This window comes from Schistocerca americana, chromosome 5 (genome assembly GCF_021461395.2).
Source record: "Schistocerca americana isolate TAMUIC-IGC-003095 chromosome 5, iqSchAmer2.1, whole genome shotgun sequence".
NCBI classification, from domain to species: domain Eukaryota; kingdom Metazoa; phylum Arthropoda; class Insecta; order Orthoptera; family Acrididae; genus Schistocerca; species Schistocerca americana.
Genome location: NC_060123.1, coordinates 563,294,732 through 563,316,842, shown reverse-complemented (window position 1 = coordinate 563,316,842; position 22,111 = coordinate 563,294,732). Strand labels below are relative to the sequence as shown.

The 22,111-nt window shown below is 39.3% G+C and overlaps 1 protein-coding gene across 1 annotated transcript in view; it reads right to left on the bottom strand.

The window, feature by feature from the left end:
• Positions 1–1,128: 1,128 nt before the first annotated feature.
• LOC124615830 (CWF19-like protein 1) overlaps positions 1,129–22,111 on the bottom strand; it is a 149,856-nt gene continuing 128,873 nt past the window's right edge. Inside the window, exons 10-12 of the mRNA XM_047143979.1 lie at positions 18,915–19,059; positions 10,915–11,075; positions 1,129–1,341 (exon numbers count right to left, since the gene is read on the bottom strand). Of these exons, the coding sequence (XP_046999935.1) occupies positions 1,203–1,341; positions 10,915–11,075; positions 18,915–19,059 (445 nt within the window). The 3' untranslated portion in view covers positions 1,129–1,202. The remainder of the gene's footprint in view (positions 1,342–10,914; positions 11,076–18,914; positions 19,060–22,111) is intronic.

Below are 22,111 nucleotides of genomic sequence, written 5' to 3'. Positions count from 1 at the left end.
CCCACATCCTTTCGTCTTTCCCTTTCCTTCCCTCTTTCCTGATGAAGCAACCGTGGGTTGCGAAAGCTTGATATTTGTGTGTTGAATAATGTTGTTGTCGCAGACAGGCACAACAAACTGACTGCTAAAGAAGTGAGCTTTCGGCCAAAAGGCCTTCTAAAGTGCGCGCGCACCCATGCCCCCCCCCCACACACACACACACGGTTGCGTGTGAGTTGAGTTCACCTCTTTTTGTGAAAAAAGTCTATGTACTACTTTGCTAAGATAGGTCTACATTAAATTATAAGTACAGAGTTACCACACTGACAAAAACTGAAACCATAATTATAATGGAAGGAAACATTCCACGTGGGAAAAATTATATATAAAAACAAAGATGAGGTGACTTACCGAACAAAAGCGCTGGCAGGTCGATAGACACACAAACATACACACAAAATTCAAGCTTTCGCAACAAACTGTTGCCTGTGAGGCAACAGTTTGTTGCGAAAGCTTGAATTTTGTGTGTATGTTTGTGTTTGTTTGTGTGTCTATCGACCTGCCAGCGCTTTTGTTCGGTAAGTCACCTCATCTTTGTTTTTATATATATATACTGTTGCTTTGGCACTTAGCCATAGAGATTTGAGTGTAAAAACTCAGGTTCTTCCTAAGTAGAAATTTTGCAAGTCACTCTCAAAATAGTAACAGTGGGAAAATACAACATTTCTTGGAAAATAATAATATCTGTTGGATGTAAATAGTATGAAAATGCCAGGTGTGCCTGGCAAAATCTGGTTGGAAAACATGCAGTTTTGTGTTAAATATTCCATTCTTCTGATAGCAGCTGGATTGTGTTTCTTACTTTGCTTCTCACATAGTCCATCAGCAAATAATTTGTTTATTGTTGTATATTGCACACTAGCGTATACATAGGCTTAGAGTGATACAACATATAACAATGGAAGTTTTGTTTCATTATTGTTTAACTCCTTGTGATAATTTTAAATATTTTGACATTAGTTAGTAAAATGGAGGATAAACTTTCACTTTTACAAGTTTTATTGGGATAATGGTATTTTTATAACAAATGGGGATATTGAGTGGTAAGTAGGCACTTCTCTTCTATACCAAATAAAGTTCATTTTGTACTTTCAGTTCTTATAAACTTAATTATTTATTCAAACAATAAAAATTTTCTTGAAATGTTCATTATAAAATTATGTTTAAACAGTAAAATCAAATGGCTGAAAAGAGGCCCTAAAAGTTTTCGTCAATTCGGTTTCTTCTTCCTTAGAAACTTTACAGTCTCTCCAATCTGCTCGATCCACCATATTCAGTACTGACTCACTGGCCAGAACATCTCTGGAACACCAAAACCAATGATTTAATACCACATGGTATGACCGCATACTGTGAATTTATTATATATGATTGAAAAATAATAAACTGAACAAGCAATAACAGTATATAATGACTCTGCACTACAGTTATAATCAGGTGTCAATTTACGGAAAAATTCCTTAAACTATGAATAAAATAATTTCAAGTCATCCTCCAAAAATTGTTCCTGGCTGATAAGTAGAGGATAATTTTCCCTAATCCAAAAGAAGCTTTTGGAGTTTACTCCCTTTGGAAAAAAAAGGAAGCCATAGTTATGCTAATATCTACAGTGAAATGGGAGGATTGGGGGTGTCACTAAACTGGCAATGCTACAAGCAACAAAAAATATAGTCAATGACAAAACACACACAGAGAGAGAGAGAGAGAGAGAATTTGAAAGTGGGCTGTTCATTTCTTTTACTGCAAGACAGGTGGCTGCACTCTTTTGGAGTCATTTGTCCACGATAAAAATTTGGTCTGGTAAAACAAAACAAGACTGATAATTTTCATGACTAGATTCATTAAATTAATGCTTTCTGTAGCGTAATCTACAGCCACTGTGGAAAGGAGTGGAGTTATGAATACTAAACAAACAGTTACATGTCTGTTGATATACGTGGTGTGATCAAACAGTAATGAGGATTTTTCTTAAAGAATCTTTATTTATTCAACATCACCATTTTCCAATATGGAAGCACTTCTGTAATTCACTTTTCGTTATGGTGTTCAGCTCCTTCAGTGATTCTGTTTTTATCTCATCAATGGTCACAAAATTACATCCTCTCATGGTTCTCTTCAGCTTCAGGAATAGAAAGGAGTCATGTCGAGTGCGATGCGGTAGTGAGGCAACGTAATTGTTTTGTCTTTTGCCAAAAAATTATGAACAAGCACTGAGCTTTAAGCGGAAGCATTATCATGATGCAATTTTCACAAGTGGTTTTGCCACAATTCTGGTTGTTTTTGGTATTGGCTCTTAAGGCAATTTCCACTGGGATGATTGGGCATTGGTTTTGACATCGTACCCATATATCCATGTTTCGTCACCTGTTATAACCTTCTTTAGAAGTTGTAGATCGTCAACTTCATTCAGGATTCCTGAACAATGTCTACCAACATCCATCGTTTTTTGTCAAAATTCAAAAATTTTGGAACAAACTTTGCTGCTTCACTTTTCATGCCCAAAATGTGAAAAAATTGCTTGGCATGAGCACGTGATATGGTGACATTATTAGCAACCTTTCTGATAGTGATTCAGCAATTTTACAGAACCATTTTCTTTACTTCTTCCACATTGTTGTCAGTAACTGATGTGCCGGGACATCCACAGTGGTCGTCTTTTTCAACATCTTCTCAACCCTCTATGGAAACATTTATACCACTTGTAAACTCTTGTCTCACTCACAGTGGATTCGTCAACAGCCACAGAAAACACTTCAAATGCTGTGCTGTATTTTATTCCATTTTTTACGAAAAATTTAATGCAAACTCCTTAATCCATATTTTTCAGAAATAACTGTCAACAATAAACTAAATATTGAAAACAGCTGAAAATGCAAACATACATTGTGAACATGTGTACGAACAAGATAACTTTTTTTTTTTTGAAAGTCAGATTTATACTTGAATGACCATATTTTCAGTTGATCTACTGCAACATATTAAGTTAATATGAAAACAAGCTTCTTTACAAAAATCAAGACGGAACAATGCCCAATTTGGATGGTGTTGTGGAACAAACTACTTTCATTGTTTTGCACTGAACAAGGTTGTATCTGCTCTTCCAATGCATCAGAATATGCTTTTTCTTCATTTGAAATTTAGTATCAGGAATCATAAACACTGACTTCAGTGTGGAGGCTGAAGTAAAAGGAAAAATAAATTGCATATGTGAACAAACGTTTTTTGCTATATGATCAATAAACAATGCGAGACAGTGGTTAATTCGGCTCGTAATGAAAGGAATGAAATTTTTTGTACATAAAAGGTAATAATAGTACAATGATTTTACCTTTACATCTAACACATACAAAGCTGAAGCCCAAACATGTAGCTACCACAATTGAAGCCATAAAGCAGGAAGGCAATTCAGTTCTTGCCACATGCCTTACTGTGCTTTGCAGAGTATAGACACAAACAAAAATAATTTTATCTTCAAAATGGTTCAAATGGCTCTGAGCACTATGGGACTTAACATCAGAGGTAATCAGTCCCCTTGAACTTAGAACTACTTAAACCTAACTAACCTAAGGACAACACACACATCCATGCCCGAGGCAGGATTCAAACCTGTGACCGTAGCAGTCGCGCGCCTAGAACTGCTCGGCCACCGCGGCTGTCAATATTATCTTCCAATGTGACAGTGGTACTGAGTGTACTCCACAAATGCTGTAATTTGGTTCCTGCACAACACTCTAAAATAACAGAAGTCACTCAACACTCTTGATTGAAAAACAGTAGAAGCCTGATATACCATGGATTACACAGTTGTGTGTTCACAGTGTTCAGCTGCCACTAATCACATTAGAGCTATTTTCCAGTGACATTCAGCATTGGGCTCATTTATTGGAACAGTTCAAATCCTCTACTGATTCAGTCCAAACTTGGCAACTCTCGACAAACATCTATTTTTTAGACAAGGGTGGGGAGCCTAACAGTTCACATGTGTAACGATTTAGCAATGTGAGAGAGGCACCTGTGTGCAACTGAAATTTCACACTTTTCTCACAAATAAGCAAGTGAACAAAAAGTTTGTTGACTGACGTATCACTGATGAAACTGCACGCTTGCTAGTTGCAGATTGGAATATACTGCATTAATCACATGGGCCTTGTGATAATAGTTTTGTAAGTAGGCCGAATTCTTATGTCTGTTCTGTTACAAACACACAGATTGCACATGTCCTTTCCTACCAGAAGCATAACACCACGCTTGTCGGGAGGGGCAGTCTTGGCATTTGTGCCATGTACAACAGCAAGGGCAAGACTTAATTCTGTTCGCCTGTGTAGCCACCTGTTTAGCGAACTGTTTAGGCGGTGTGGAAGGTTGTTCGACCGGTGTGGCTAGCATACACCGCCTGTGCAGAATGGGGTGATCACAACTAAGGGACTCAACCCAACAAATAACTGACTGCTAAAGTGTACGAGCCGACAAGGCACCGGAATCATACTGATCAAGTATTTGCACTATCTGCTGAAATGATGGATCAGACTGTTTCAAAATTTGTTCTCTGATTTTGACATCAGGCACATTGTATACAATCGCATCATGCAACACAACATCTGAATATAAAGCACCACAAGCACATTTGAATTTGTATTTCTTGGTCATACCCTGCAAATCTGTTACCCACTCATGATAAGTTTGTTCTGACCGTTTTTTGCAATTGAAAAACTGATACCTAGCTTCTACCACATTCACTTGTTGATCATAATAGTTAGTTAACAAAGCAATTACTCATTCGTATGACAGTTCACTCTGAGTGGTGTTAGGATGTAACTTCTGGATAAGTTTGAACACTGCACTTCCTACCATTATCTGCATGAGTTGTGTGGCATCTAATGCTTGGGGCTGCAGTGCCTGAGCAGGGGGCGGGGATCATGTTGGAAGACACAAATGCAACAAATAGACAAAAAGATGTACAAAGAAATGTTCTGCAATGCCCACTTGAAAACACTGATCAGCTAAAAGGAAAAGAAACTGTTAAAGCAATATGCGCCCCTGCAAAGGAAAGACAAGAGAAGATTAAGGCACCAGCTACAAATAACATTAGTAGTTTTATTTCTAGAAAACAAATTGACAATACTTAACTTTGGAGATTTACTAGTAGTAGTCACAAATGAGGGGTGACTTGCAATATAATTTAGAGCCCTTGATATGTGATTGTTCAGGCAACTTTCCATGTGTCACTGATAACTAATGTCCATGAACTGGTGCCAATCTGAGTGGCCAAGGCTAGCAGGAGTGGTGCTTAAGTTCGCTTCTTCCAGGTGTCGCTCTTGGTGCAGCGCGGTCCAATTCTGCGCACCATTAGCTGCCATTTCCTCACTGCCTTCTCTGCTCTTGCGTTCCGCATCTTCGTTCCAGCACTTGTGATTATGCCAGAACACTGTACATCCTGACTAACGGTGTACATCCTAACTGATTGAACGTAGAGGGCTGCTGTAGGTAGTACATTATTAGGTAGTCTGCAAATTTCCCCACAAGTCTTTTGCACTGTCAGGACCCCACCTATCTCTTCTAACAAGAACTCCATCTGTTTCAGGATGTACTCTCTTTGCTTATAATGGACAAGACATTTCCGTTCTCGGAACGTACTTTGCCTGCTAAGTATCGCTCACATATGTGGACAGTGACTTTACAGAGCTACAATCACGCGAGTGTGAGAACATATTTGGTCTTGATTCTTTTGATTTGTTTGGCTTTAATATTCAGGGCAATGTGCTGTCAGTGTCTGCATTCAATGCAAAGGACAGTGTAGCTAGCTTGGTAGAATAATTCCCAGAACTCTCTTCTGAAGGTGTAGGTAAAGCTAACAATTTTGTTGCACATATTACATTGAAAGACAATGCTTAGCCAAAATTTTGCTGGGCCAGAACTGTTCCCATTGCATTACGAGACAAAGTTGCTGCTGAACTTAATGAACTGCAAGATAATGGGAGTAATTGCTCTCTTATCAGCTAGTCAATGGGCAAGTCCACTGTTTTTGCTCCCCAAACCTTCAGGTTGCATCCGCCTCTGTGTTACCTTTAAGTCTACAGTCAATCCACAAACTGTCATTGCTACTTAGGTGCTAGACGCTACTTTTCAAAAATTGATTTGCACAACACGTATTTTCAAATACCGCTCGATGAAGACTCTCAAAAAGTGTGTGTACTGAATACTCATTTGGGCTTGTTTAAAAATTTGCATTTGCCTTTTGACAGCACTTCCGTACCCGCCATCTTCCAACAGTATTTGGAACAGCTGACTGCACTAGTGCCAAACTGTTCAAACTATTTGGACGGTATTGTAGTAGCAGGTTGTACACCTGGCGAACATATTGCAAATTTACATGCTTTATTTCATGTTTTACCTGAGGCAAGACTAAAGTATAGACTGGACAAGTGAATTTTTTTAGACCTGAGTTGCAGTATCTTGGTCATGTCATAAACAGTGAAGGTGTACATCCTCTTCAGTCACATTTGTTTGCCATACAAGACTTGCCAGTTCCTCGCAATATCACAGAATTGCAGTCAATTTTAGGGAAAATGAACTATTATATTCGGTTTATACCAAATGCTGCATCGCTTGCGTCACAAGAATGTCCCCTTTGTTTGGACAGATGAGTGCTAAGTAGCTTTTCAAAAACTTCAAGATGCATTGCTCAGTGATCGATGCTTAGTTCACTTTGATCCTGACAAACCAGTTGTATTGCAAATTGATATTTCCTCCTACAGAATCGGAGCAGTGCTTCTGCACAGAATTGGCGATAAAGACAGACATATTGCTTTCACATCAAAAGTTTTGTCCAAAGCTCAGTGTAACTATTCACAAATTGAAAAAGAGGCTTTGGCTATTGTGTATGGTGTCACCAAATTTCACCACTATTTGTATGGCAGAAAATTCTACTTAGTAACAGATCACAGGCCTTTGCACTCCTTGTTTCATTGGACAAAACCAGTTCCTGTACGAACTGCTTAAAAATTGCAAAGGTGGACTTTGTTGCTGTCTCAATACCATTACGAGGTTGTGTATCATCCGACAGCTCAGCATGGTAATGTGGACGCACTTCCACACCATCCGATTGGCCCTGATACAGACTTTGATGCTTCTGCTGCATATTGTTCTGAACTGCTTCAGTCTTTTCTGTTGAACTATAGGAAAATGCACAGGCCATGTACACTGACCCAGGTTTGAACACTTTGCTCAATTATATTCACACATCCTGGCCTCATTGAATCGCATAAAGAACACTGTAGTGTGTTGATACTTTGCACGTCAGCATAGCCTTGCTGTACAGAAAGGTGTAATTCTTGTTGAGAATGATAGTTTCCAATCACGTGTGTTGATCCCTAATCCTTTGCAAAAAGAAGTGTTGCAGTTACTTCACCAAGAACATTGGGGGATTGTTTGTTTGAAACAGTGCGTTGACACTGTACTTGGCAGGGTATGGACGCCGAAAAAGAACAGATGTGCCACAGTGTCACGCATGTGCGAAAAATCAGTCTGCTCTGCCACAAAAGTTCTCTGCTTGGTCTTATCGCCATGGCAACGTGTGCACATAGACTTTGCGGGACCCTTTTGGAACGCTCGCTGGTTAATTGTGATTGACTCATATAACAAGTTTTCATTTGCTGGGCCACTGATCTCGATGATGTCATGTAGCACAGTTCAGGTGTTATCATTGATTTTTTGCGCAGAAGGTTTACCTGCAGTAATAGTGTCCGACAACGGGCCTCAGTCAACGTCACATGAATTTCAAACATTCTGTGAAAACAATGGCATACTGCATCTAACTAGTGCACCATTCCATCCACCATCAAATGGTGAAGCGAATGTTTAGTCAGAACATTCAAGCAGCAGATGGCCAAATTTTGCTCTGCACACAGCAGGGATCAAGCATTGCAACTGTTTCTCACCTCATATCGTTCGCACCCATGAGATGCACCATTGCTGGCACAACTGCTTCACAGCCACCGCCATAACACACTGCTCCACCCTCCTCAGCATCTGGCGCCGCATGATATTGTCTTTTGCAGGGTTTTTAGCAGCAGCAGACAGTGGGTGCAAGGCAAGATCATCTGTTGACTTGGTGCTTGCATTATCTTCTTTCAGGTCCAGAAGGTTTTGCAGCGCCGCCATCAAAATCAACTTCACTTATGTCACATACACGATGGTATTTCAGTCTCTCTTCCCTCAGATTCACGGGTCAAGAGGGCAGCGTGGCCACAGCAGTCGCCAGAGGGTGTCATCACACCGCGCGACGACCTCATGGAGATGGAGCCACAAGTGGACCACGCTGTTGCTAAGCACACTGCCCAACACGACATCCTTCATTTCATATGGATCCTTCTCACCAACACCATCTTTTCTGAATTGCGCAGGGGGAACTCTCCCTACGTTCCCATAACCCTGGACTCAAACCTAAACACTAGTCATTGTCCTCACCCATCCAGCCCCTTCCCTGTTCCCCTTCCAGCACTACACAGCCCTCACTCGACCAATATACCTAGTCTTTTTACTTCTCTCCTTTTCCAATACCCCCCATCCCCACCTCACCCCTGCCCCCCGTCTAACCTCCCGACTGCGTCTAGCTGCCCTACCCTCTCTCCACTTCGTCCCTGCGCATTCCCCAGCAGCACTTCTCTGTCCCTATCCTCCTCCTCCTCCTCCTCCTCCTCCTTCTACTACTACTACCACCACACATGTACGTGTGTGTGTGTGTGTGTGTGTGTGTGTAGTATATTTTTGACAAAGGCCTTGTTGGCCAGTAGATTATTTGCGACAGTTTTTCCGTTGTGCCTATCTGCAACTCACCACCTCTGCTATATGGTGAGTAGCTACTTTCCTTTTCATCATATTGTTACATTCCATTCTGGATTTTCCATTGTTTGATTTTTGTCTAACAACGAAATGCTATGTTGTACTGTTAAAATTTGAATTGTTGGAAGTTCCTATGGGACCAAACTGCTGAGGTCATCAGTCTGTAGGCTTACACACTACTTAATTTAATGTAAACTAACTTACACTAAGGACAACACACACATCCATACCTGAGGGAGGACTGAAATCCCCATGGGAGGGGGCAGGGGGGGGGGGGAGGGGGAGCCGCATGAACTGTGGCAAGACACCTCAGACCACGCGGCTATCCCGCACGGCTATGTTTTACTGTTCATCTGTCGGCTATGTTTTATTGTTCATCTGTGCTGTGACTAGAGCCAATTACCTACATACAGCCCACAATGCAACAACGAATCAATTTTTGTTGGCACTACAAAGATTTATGGTCATTCCACATACTACCTACAGCATAAAACGTCCAAAAATTTTATGCAACTGACAAAGGGATAACAGAACCACAGATGGTCATCTCTGCTGATGACCAAAAGACGTGTCCAAAAAGTACTTGGGCACTTCAGCGCAGAAAAGGAAGCCACCATCAACGTGAAGCCAATCTCCCACACTGAAGACAAAGTGTTCTCTTTCTCACTTTCCCATTAGAAACTATTATTGTAATAAATATCTATGTAATCATTCGAAATAATGAGTCACTTTCTGGTTCAAGAACTACAAATCAAGACTCTCAACATTGCCAACAGGACCTGAGCCACCTATCGTAACAGACATGATGAGAGAATTCAGATTTTATCGGAAAACAGCACAAGATTTCTGGAGCAAAGAGTATCTCATGCTATTGTGTGATTTCCAAGCCAAATTCCTAAATGGAAAAACTGGTGAAGATTCAAGTCTGAGACACTGCCCTTCACCAAGATGAAGTCCTCTTATGGGACATGTGGCAAAAGGAAAGAGATGCACAGCCATCCTTGGCATTACTGATGGAAGACCTCTCATTAGGCCAGCCCAGCTGGTTGTACCCCTAGAGATAGACCAGCATGGGGAGGATGTGGGAGATTGCCAAATGTAATCACAGATTTTTTTCTATATCTGTGCATTTATAGGTAAAGGCATTATGTAACTTCTATGTTCTGTAATTTCTGTGTAAATAAAGTTGTATGTTGATTGATGTTAAACAACTTTCTAATTGCTCCTATATGTACGGCAGAGATTTAGAAATCAAAATTTAAACTGAAAAAGATTTCCACGGGCAGATACTGACTCTGAGCATAATTTATTGATTATGAACTGTAGAATGACACTGAAGAAACCGCAAAAAGCTAGAAGATTAATGAGACACAACTTGGATAAACTGAAAGAACGAGAGGTCACTGAGAGTTTTATGGTGAACATTAGGCAGCAATAGATGGAAATAGAAATACAACAGAAAATTTTATGTACTATAGCTTCTGTGCTGATTGCATCTGAATGGCTGTGTGCATGTATAATATTTCAGTGTATTCCATGCCCCCCCCCCCTTTTTTTTCACTTCTAGTGGTTCCATGGTCTTTTATTCCAATGTTTACCATTGTTAATTGCTAGTGTCTTGTGTTTTAGTGCCCTTTTTATTAAAAAGAAAAAAGTGTTATAATTTGATTACAGTCCATCCAGCAGGAGACAAATGGTTAGCTTTGAGGGAGAAAATAGTGAAGGCTACAAAGAATCAAATAAGCAAAAAGACATGGACTACTAGGAATCAAGAGATAACACAGCACATATTGAACTAACTAACAAAAGCATAAAATATAAAAAACAAAGTAGGCAAAAGGGGATACAGATACGTAAAAATGTGAAATTGATAGAAAGTGCAAAATGCTAAGTAGGTATGATTAGAGGCTGCAAAAGCACACATTAATATGGAAATTATAAGATGCTGCCTGTAGGAAAATACAAATAAAAGAACATCTTTATTAATGTTAAAGTTATTTACTGTATGAACAGGATACTTTTATTCATAATTACCTTCCAAATTGCAATGGGAAGTTTTTCTTGATTCTGTGGAAAAGTTTTTCACCAGAAGGCAATTCAGCATAAAAGTATGGAGTCCCTGGAGGTGCTATCTGATCTAATTTTGCATGTTCTGGAAGTTCATCCAGTTGTATTCCTTCACCTTCGGCATAATCCTAAAAAGTAATTAAATGCAGTGTTATAGCTAAATGTCTTACACAACTATGAGGCTGACCTTTCATTCTGTATCACTTTTTGTTTATATAAAATGAACTGTCTTTGTAACATTCACGTTAGAAACTATTATTACCATAAATAACAATGTAATTATTTGAAGCAATGAGCCACATTCTGGTTCAAGAACTATAAATCAATCTGTGCATGTTGGTGTTGTTCCTTTATTATCCACTATATTTCTTAATAACATCTGAGATACAGTTCAAAACAAAAGTCACGTTAAAGTCGGAAGAAGTGGCAATAATGAAAACTACGAGTTGCAGGAATTTCATTAACATAACATACTGATCTGCCATTTCATGGTACATGATACATCTCGCCCAGGTTTCTGTCTTCATAAGAAATTGTTCCTAATTGTTTTTCTCTTTAGTATTTGAAGACGATACGTTTGACACGTGTGTGTGTGTGTGTGTGTGTGTGTGTGTTTACTGAGTATATAAACTGATCTTTGAGTTTGATAGAGATGTTTGCTATTAACAATAAAATTTGACAGAAGGGAGGTAGGAATGGAAACTACCTGCATCTGTGATAAGATTTATGGGTTCGAAGTCCACAACTACATCCCTCTATAACTGGATGCGTATGTCAGCTCAAAAGCCACAGGTAAGCATGGGTGTAGCTCTTCCGTTAGTGCTTTGTCCAGTAAAGACCTATGGTGTTTAAACCAGTCTTTCATTTGTGGACAGGTTTAATTTTAATGTTTCCCATTTTGGAAGTTAAAGAAACAAATACGGAAAAATAAATTTTCAGAGAATGATTTGCCAAAAGAAAGGACACATCATGTCTCATTTTCAAGAGACACAGTTCATAACAGGATAAAATCCAAACAGATAAATGTTGCTAATAAATCTCCAATGAAGGGAGTAATTTACACTTTGGAAGAAAGAGGCAGATAAGTGGTCGATTAAGAAGGAAAAAACTTCAGTTGCTGAGAAATAATGGATTGTGTGAAAAGGGTAGTACTTACAAGAATTCAGAAACTACGTATAACTTGAAGTATTGGAGAAGGATGAAATAAAAGCCAACTGGAGAGAGCGAACAAAAATGCAGACCAGAATGAAATTGGAAAAACAGCAACACAATGAATTTGTAGACAGAGATGAATGTTAAAAGGAGGGCTAATAAGAATGGCTGGTGTTTACTCAGACACACAAGGGATTCCCTTGCTGATTACCATCCAAAGTGTAAAGTAATAACTGGTGAATAGTATGAAAGTGTTCTGCACCAATATAAAATACATACCCACAACAGCGAAAAGAAAATAGTTTGGTGTGAAAACATCCATCTTATTAATCAGTTTGAGCATCCCAAGATTCCCATCCATTTATTATGTGGTTGGAAAATGTTACAACTATAGGTGGATATATTACTGCCAGGTGAGAAACTTTTCCTCGCCCAGAATTGTGCTAAAATGCAGAAAAACAGTGGACAGAGTTGTGGTAGGTAAGAGGTATTTCCTTGTGCTCTCACAAAGTAAAGTCATTAATACTGCAATAATATATCCTTTTGTTAGTATCATACAGCTGGAATGCACACTGATGCCCATTCTAAGCCTCCTATTAAAGACTGCACTTTCTATACATGTGATTAATGGTTTTACTGTATATACGTATCTGGTAGGTTAAAGATAAATTGTATCTCTCAGTCACAAACAACTTTGGTGATCATTCAGCATATTTAAAGGTTTAATAACCTGTTAAGTTACTTGTATAAACAAATGCTTATAACTGGAACAGTTCCTAATTAGCTGAAACATGTTGAAGTTAAGCCTACACAAAAGAAAGAGGGTAAAGAAATTCTGTCAAACTTACATCGAACAAAATCACAGAAAAAATTATATTAAGTTGTGCCCTAGTCCACAGCTTGTGGTCTTGCGGTAGTGTTCTCACTTCCTGCGCACGGGGTCCCAGGTTCGATTCCCGACGGGGTTAGGGATTTTTCCTGCCTTGAGATGACTGGGTGTCCACTAGGACCTTGCTTAGTACAGTAGTGTGGATCTCCCGCATCGTCCCCTACACTCCTCGGAGTATGGGACCTCATCATCATCATCATCATCATCATCATCATCAAGTGGTGCCCTAATCATCTAACCTCAATTAATATGTATTCCCAGTCACAGTTAGAGTTACAATATTCTGATGGTATTTGCACTTACAGCAAGCCTGCCAGTGTAAGTCCCTTGAATCTGGGGGGGGTAAATCAAGAATTTTGTCCAACTGTAAGAGCTTCTCTGCACACGTGCAATTCTTGGTTGTGGCTTGGCGATATCAACATACTTTCCGTGTAAGGAGCACAAAGATAAGATAATAAAAATTAGGGCTCATATAGAAGCATATAGACAGTCATTTTTCCCTCACTCTATTTTTGATTGGAACAGGAAAGGAAATGACTAGTGGTGGTACAAGACACTCTATGCCATGCACAATATGGTGGCTAGCAGAGTATGTATGTAGATGTAGATGTACACCAGTAGTATCTTGCAGCTGTGGCTACCGCACCACCTGCAGATATTGAACAGTTGCATTATTCAATAATATATGAGATAGACATTTGCAATAGATCTGTCAGAAAGCCTAAAAAAAGTCATAGGTGTTTCATTTATCAAACACTAAATTACAGGTCTTGTTATTTTCTGAGATTTGTCAAAACTCAGAATGTTACAGTGTCATGGAAAATACTGCAAAATAGTTCAAGTTATCTCTCACTTAAGAAGGAAAAAAGTATCATAACTTAAGCTATCAATAGTTATTTGACTAGGAAGAATTATGTGTGCTGTTCCTGTGGCCCCATATTGCTGCCATTGTGTCTCCTTGTGTTCATCAGTGCACACACAAATGGTTCAAATGGCTCTGAGCACTATGGGACTTAACATCTGAGGTCATCAGTCCCCTAGACTTAGAACTACTTAAACCTAACTAACCTAAGGACATCACACACATCCATGCCCGAGGCAGGATTCGAACCTGCAACCGTAGCAGTCGCATGGTTCTGGACTGAAGCGCCTAGAACCGGTCGGCCACAGTGCACACACAAAATGGAAAGACAATTTGCTAGCTTTTGGAATAAATACTTTGTCAAGCTAGAGTAAAAACACGCACACGCACACACACACACACACACACACACACACACACACTTGTCCCTACATTGTGCCAGCTGGACACACAATGCTGGGATTGCATTTTGACAGGTGGACTAGGGGTCACGTGAAGATTGTGTTGGGTGGTGTGGGTGGAGGAACAGGGAGATGGGAGACAGGAAGAGTGGGTGAGGTGAGTAGTTAGTGGCTCAGAAGGAAGCAGCTGGTTTCCTGGTTAGGAATGTGGGAGGGAGGTGTGGCAGGGACATGCGCTAGGCAGCTGAAGCACAAGTACTGTAAGTGGTGGGGTGTGGATTACAATGAAGGACACAATGAAGACGAGGGGATTACAGAACAAACAAAGGGGAAACTGTTGGCTGGAGCATGTGAGGACAGTGGGTTAAAGGAGGTTGAGGGCAGGAGGGTTACGGAAGTGAAGGATGTGTTGCAATAATATCTCCCACCTGTGCAGTTCAGAAATGCTGGTGGAGGAGGGAAGAAATCAGGATACACTGGGCTATGAAGCAACCATTGAAATCAAACATGTTGAGTTCTGCTGCATGTTGTGCACCTGGGTGGTTAACTTTGTTCTCGAACACAGTTGGGCAGCAGTCATTCATTTTGGTAGACGGCTAGTTGATTGTCACACTGACATAAAAAAGCTGTGCAGTAATTGCAGCAGGGTTGGTACATGACATGGCTGCTTTCACAGGGACCCTGCCTCTGATGCAGTAGGATACCTCTGATGGAGTAGGATAAGCCCTTGACAGAACTGGAGTAGGAAGTGATGGGTGGATGTATTGGGCAGTTTTGCACCTGGGTCTTCCACAGGGAAGTGGTCCATCTGGCAAGGTGTTGGGTGTGGGAAAGGCATAGGAATGGACCACGATCTTGTGTAGGTTGGGTGGGTAATGAAATACCACTTTAGGAGGGTGGGAAGGATTTTGGGTAGAGTGTCCTTCATTTATAGCCAAAATGGTAGATAATCGAAGTCCTGGCGAAAGATATGTTTCAGTTGTTCCAGTCCAGGGTGACAAAATGGGCACTCGTTTGTAGCTATGGTGCAGATTTGTTCATATACTCCTCCTTTGGGGGGAATGTATACAAACAAATCCATGGCTCAGCTTTGCACACTTGCATGGCATCCTCGTATGCCTACCTTTTTATCGGTCATCAAGAGGAAAACATTCCTAGCCTCCCAAAAGAACAAACCCCTTATCTAGGTCAAGTTCACTGAGACATCTTCATCATCTGGAATCATGCCTGCAAAACCTCAACACCTTCTCTCCCACCCACTTCCCCACCTCACCTGGTCCTCTTCAACCCAACGTGCCATCATCACAGATGTTGACCTCTGTCTCTCCGATGGGTCCATCCCCACATCTGTCCACATTAAACCAACTACCTGCCAACAGAATCTGATTTCTACAGCTCTAACACAAAAAATCACTCCCATACAGCCTGGCGTGTCTGCAGTCACGAGAACTCCCTTTACCGGTATACTGATGGTCTCATGAGGGCCTTCACAGACAGGCACTACGCCACAAACCTATTCCACATTCAGGTGACCATATCCTCTCACACCCCTAATCCTACAACAACCCATAAGAATCAACTACAAAGGAGCACCACCCTCATCATCCAATCTCATCCTGGACTGGAACAAGTGAAGAATATTCTTCACCACGACTTCCATTATCTACCATACAGCCCAGAAATGAAGGACACACAACCCAAGATACTTCCCACTCACCTAAAGTGATATTCCATCACCCACCCAATCTACAAAAGACCCTAGTCCATCACTATGCCGCTCCCACTCCCAACCCCTTTCCGGAGAGTCATACACCTGTGGAAGACCCAATCCACCCACCCAGCACTTCCTACTCTAGTCCGTCATATGCTCATCCTACCCCATCAAAGTCAGTGCCACCTGTAAAAGCAGCCATGTCATATAAACAGGGACAGGAAAATTTCACAAAAATAATGAACAAAAAACAATGCATAACTTGTGGTTTTTACAAAAATAACAAGAAATTGGCAATTTTTATGAGATATCACAAAATCTGTAATTTTTTTGTATAATCTTGAAATGACAGCTCATTTCTTGCTTAGTGAGCTTTGATGTGAGGGTAAAAATAGCATTGAAATTGGAAGAAAAAGGCTAATAACAATACAGAGTTTGACAAAAAAAGCAACAATGAAACTGGCAAAAAATTAGCACTGAATTTCATCACAGTTGGCAGAACATAACATCAGAGTTGGCAAAACATAGCACCAAATTTAGCAAAAAACAACACTGACCTTGGCAAAAAAAACACCAAAATTGGAAACAACAACACTGTACTCTCCAAAATTCCACAGAATTTTGCAGAAAAATAACACATAATTCAATAAAAAGATAACACCAAATTTGGTAAACATATAACATTGAATTTGACAAAAAAAATTGTGGATGTGATAAAAAACACAGAATTTGACAAAAAAACATAGAATTTGGCAAAAAATAACATGGATTTTGGAAAAAAGCACTGAGCTTAGCAAAAAGATGACACTGATTTTGGCAAAAAAATTACACTGAATTTGACAAAAAGCAACACAGACTTTGGCAAGAAAAGGACACCAAATCTGGCAAAAAATATAAAGCTTAAATTGGTGAAAAAATGACACAGAACTTGGCAAAAAATAACACAGAGTTTGGCTAAAAGACTGCACCAATTTTGGCAAAAAAACAACTAATATGGCAAAAAACACAGACTCTGTCAAAATATGATGATAAATGTGGCAAAAAAAGCAAGAATTTTGCAAAAGATAACACCAAATTCGTCAAAAAATAACACTGACTTTGGCAAAACAAACACAGAATTTGGCCATAAAATAAAACGATTTTTTCCTGTCCCTACATATAGCAACTCTGCTACAATCACTGCACAGCTTTTTAGAACGGCCACCACAAAACTGTTGCCAAGAACACAGTTGACCACCCAGTGGCACAACATGCAGCTGAACACATGTTCAATTTCAATTACTGCTTCAAACCTGGGCCATCTGGATTCTTTCCACCACCAAAAACATTTCTGAATTATGCAGATGGGAGTTATGCTTGCAAGACATCCTTCCTTCCATAATCCTCCTGGCCTCAATATCATAATCCTCCTGGCCTCAATATAAGTTAACCCACTTCCCCACACCCTCCACCTAACAATTTCCCCTTCCTATATCCTATCACCCTCTCCCAATCCATGTCATCTTCATGGTGCGCCACGCAGACACTCAAATGTGCTCTCTTGTGGTCATAGCGGGACTAATTATTGATACTGAATTACTGAAAACAGCTGACTGAGGGGGGAGGGGGTAGGGAAGGATGCAAAGAGTGCATAAAGGGAAAGGGGCAGGTCTTTGGACAAATGACACTGCAGCCACACAACAAGACAAATGGTACGAAGGTGGTTGTGCAGCTGCGAAGTCATCTATCCAAAGACCTGACTCTTTCTCGCTGGCCCCTCTTTGCTTCCTTCTCTACCCCCTCCCCATCTCCATAAGTGTGGGTAACTGCTTTCAATAATCGAGTATCAATAATCAGTCATGCCAAGACTGCAGGACTGCATATTTGGGTTTCTGTGTGGTTCTTTTTGTACTTTTGCTAGAAAAAGAGCAACGGCTCTAAAACTAGTGTGAATCTAGTTTTCTGTTCCTGTGTTCCATGCATCGGTTTCCATGCATCGGTCTGCTACAGGTCATTATAAATGTAATAGCTACTTTCTAATCTACTACCATTCTTTGGTATAAGGAGCAGTCAAAAGAAAACAGGGAAGATAATCACTGTAACTTTTGACACATGTGTCCCCCTGTGAGGCAAGAAGGTCAATCCCTTCATGGAAAAATGTTTGTGGTTTGACTATGGAACCGTGATTATACACACACGAGCATTTTTTCGTCTGGAGCAAATCAATGGCCACAAATGCCTTCCTTCAGGACTCCAAATTCCTTCAGGACTCCAAAAATTTATAAACTGCATGGGGAGATTTGATGCCAAGGTTATTTTGACTATGCTGCAGAAGTTTTGCTGGGAAGCCCTTACATATTTTCTATACAGTCTTGGCCTCTCGCCATGCAATTTACGTATTTTTGGAGCCCGGAAGAGAGACATTCGTGGCTATTGATTTGCTATGGACAAAGATGTGCACCCCTGGATACTATCCACAGGCAACCAGAAACGTTTTTCCATGCAGGCATTGAGTGTCTTGTGTCACAGTGGGATAAATGTGCTAACAGTTATGGTTTACTTTTGAAATGATAAACAGTTTACTTACTGTTTTTCCATCTGTCTTGCTTTCATTTCACTGTCCCTTATATTATACATTTTGATCAAATATTTTCTATGAATGACGGGTGTAAGGCACAATGTAGTGGGCAGGTATTTCACAACTAAGAAAATGAAAACAGATGTGAGGATGTTTCTAATATAAGAAATGAATGTTACATGCATTGAAAGGATGCGACAGTGACATTGTGGTTACTGTTTACATATTTTTACAAGCATAACAGCATACTGTGCTATAAACTCAGTGTCAGAGTGGAAATTTTGAGATATCATGAGAGTTTCAAAGCATAATCTCTAATGTCTTGGTTACTTATGAATCAACATTATGCAAATTATAAGTTTAAAAATGATTGCCATGCTTCAGGTATCACTTACCTGAAATATGTCCTTAAGCATATTAACCACACGCAAATTTACTGGCACAACTTGAACTTGCAGATGTGAAGTCTTGTAATTTCTTTCAAAGAAGACAGGAGCTTTCTGTCTTTTATTGAAATATTTCTTTATTGCTGATTTAAACATGGTAAAATTGAGGAAAATAAAACAGAAAGAAAAGCAAACAAAAACATTTTAAGTGCATTGTGCATATGCTTGCATGTGCACATGCATGCTCCTGTTCGCCTGTCCACTCACACATCGACCCACCCCCTGCCCCACATATACACATTTATAAAATTTATAATAATCATAAAGTGATATTTATCAAAAATTCTATGTATTGAATCTAATGTTCATTCACCTAGTACAACAAAGAAAAGAATTTAAAAAAACAGGACTACTGCATTTAGATCTCGGATCATGTGAGACCATTTATTATTTACTTATTTATGGATTGCTCTTTCTACATATGATATGCATGCTAGAAACTACTGGACACCATGTTTCATTAGAATTTTTTTCATCCACAGTAGATTAAGACAATTTTTATTTTATGCCTAATTTTTGCATGGCCTCAAACCCTATTAACTGTTGCCCAGATTTCCATGGAGAGAAAGTTATGTAAAAGAGGAAGAAGGGTAGAGGAGAAGAGATAGATAAGACTGAAGTTGGGTGATTGGGGGAGGGAGATTAGAATGTTAATCCCTTGGCTCATAAAGCGTCCTTCACTAGTTGTGATTGTGATGCTCTCCATTGTCTAGCACTTCAGACACAGATAACATGCTGTATTTCCTATCTCTAGAGGTAGGATACATAATGTAAACACTATCACTGGAATGTTCACCAAGTGGAAAATTCTGGCATTCTTCAGCAACTCAAGATTGAGATTCCCTACACATCATCAAAGTAACATGCTATCTTAACCATGTGCCAGCATTACTGGAGCATAGCTAGAGATGTCAGCTGTATTTCCTTGCACTTTCTCCTCTGTAAACAGGTGTTCTGTCCCACAGTCCTCTTTGTTATAGATCACATTTTTTTTCTCCCTGAAGATTTGAATACTTTTTCCTGGATTGTGTATCTACTAGGTAATCCAAGGAAGCGCATGCTTCTTCATTCGAAGTAATTTTGTATACATTACGATCTCATAAATTAATTTTCTCTTCATTGACTGTGATGCTTTGATTGAGGCACTGCATCACTCTGTGTTCAGCTGTTACAATTCCTTCACAAACAACTCTATTGTTGCTCCTTTTATTGAATCTACAAAGTTAATCCAGATATGGTCGGTGAATCACCATTTTAAAAGGACTTTTGGACATTTCTCGATGTTTGATAGAATACAATACATTGTTTTTCATATACTGCGACTATCCCACAGGCATGTGTTTCGAGCTTTCATGTTAGTGATTAGTTAAACATTTATTCATTAGCTTTACTTATTTTACCTTTTGATTATCAATATTTTGCATACTTCCTTGTCTGGAACTTAATTGGGTACATTTCACAAATCTCTAACAATGCCATTCAGTTGGCACCAGAGATCAATAAAGATCCATTGCATCATTCAAAGGATTTGGGTAGGTCTCATCTCCTGAAGTATGACCATCCATACACTTATACCGAAAGTGATCACAGACATAAAAAAGAGTGATATTTTAAAAGATGCCATGCTAATCTGTAATTTTATGCTGCAACGATGCATACGCTTAAGAATTGTGAGCTTTTGAGATACAACTGATGGAAGTTGTCCTTACAGCCAGATACATTTCAAAGACCGGTTTCTCTCTTTCTCACTAAATAAAACACACAAGAACAAGCTACACATAAAATGTGAAATCTGATAAATTAGAATCGGCAGAGCAGGGAGCTGATGAGATCAAAAAGAGAATGAGGGCTAAAAAATGAGGAGATAATAAACAATAGTAACAGACGTAATGAAGAAGATGTAGCAAAGAAAGAAAAGATACAGATAGTTATCATTTATATATGTAAGAAAGAGAAAGGAAAGGGAAAATATAAATGGTAAACTATGGCAATGACGACAAGGGTGTAGGAACTCAAAAATGAAAGCAATAATGATAGTAAAGAACAAATGTTAAGGGTTTGTTGTAACAATGATGGCATGATCATTTGAGATGGAGATCATACTTGGATTGGTCGGACATGGGGCAGGAAATTGGCTGTGGAAGGAATTATACACACTTTCAACCATAATCACCAAGGAAAACTTATATCATGATGGCGTGGATGGGAATTCGAATCTTGAGCCTCCTGGATGGTTGGGGCAACAACTATAAAACTTATGTGTGGCACAAATAGAGCATTAATGGCTGCAACGAAAACAACAAATTACATTATAATGTAGAATTTTGTAGATGAAAAAGGTAAAGACATTCATGACAGACTTAAGCAATTGAACTGTGAAAAAATTTCTACATCTTTGTTTTAAATTAACTTGGTCTAACACCAGACTCACAATCTGTTTGACTCAAAAAGCTCCCTGTTGATGAATTCTCAAATAAGAATCAAACAACAGACTTCAGATATTCAAATTATTTTGTTTCAACGTACAAATGTCTATCCCACATTGATTTCCACAAAATCTATCAATCTATGGCAACTGAGCTCACAGCACAAATGCAATTTACAATATCAAAGTCTTACAATGAAATACAAATCCAACTGAGAAAATCTGCAGTTATAGTGTGGACCTAATTCACTGAAATATCATTCAACAAAGGAAACATAAGAAAGTTTTAAAAAAGGGGCACTCCATTAGTCAACACTGACCAACATAATGATACAAGTAAGTCTGCATTTCTTGGCAATATCATTGAGACAATATTAATTTTTATGCGAACAATAAAAGCTAAAGGTTGGAATATCAACAATACAAAGGAAAGGTAGATTGCTACTCACCATAAAGATGACATGCCGAGTTGCAGACAGGCACAACAAAATGACAACGAAAGCTATATGTGGGTCTTTTCATTGTGCCTGTCTGTAACTTAGCACATCACCTTTATGGTGAGTAGCAGTCTATCTTTTCTTTATTTTGTTAATTTTTATAAACATTGTTGTTGCATGATAAGAAGCATGTTCTTTATGGCAGTCAACACATGTGCTCATGAATAGATGGGATTCCGTGAATACCTAACATACAATGGTATCAAGTTATGATAAATATTTGG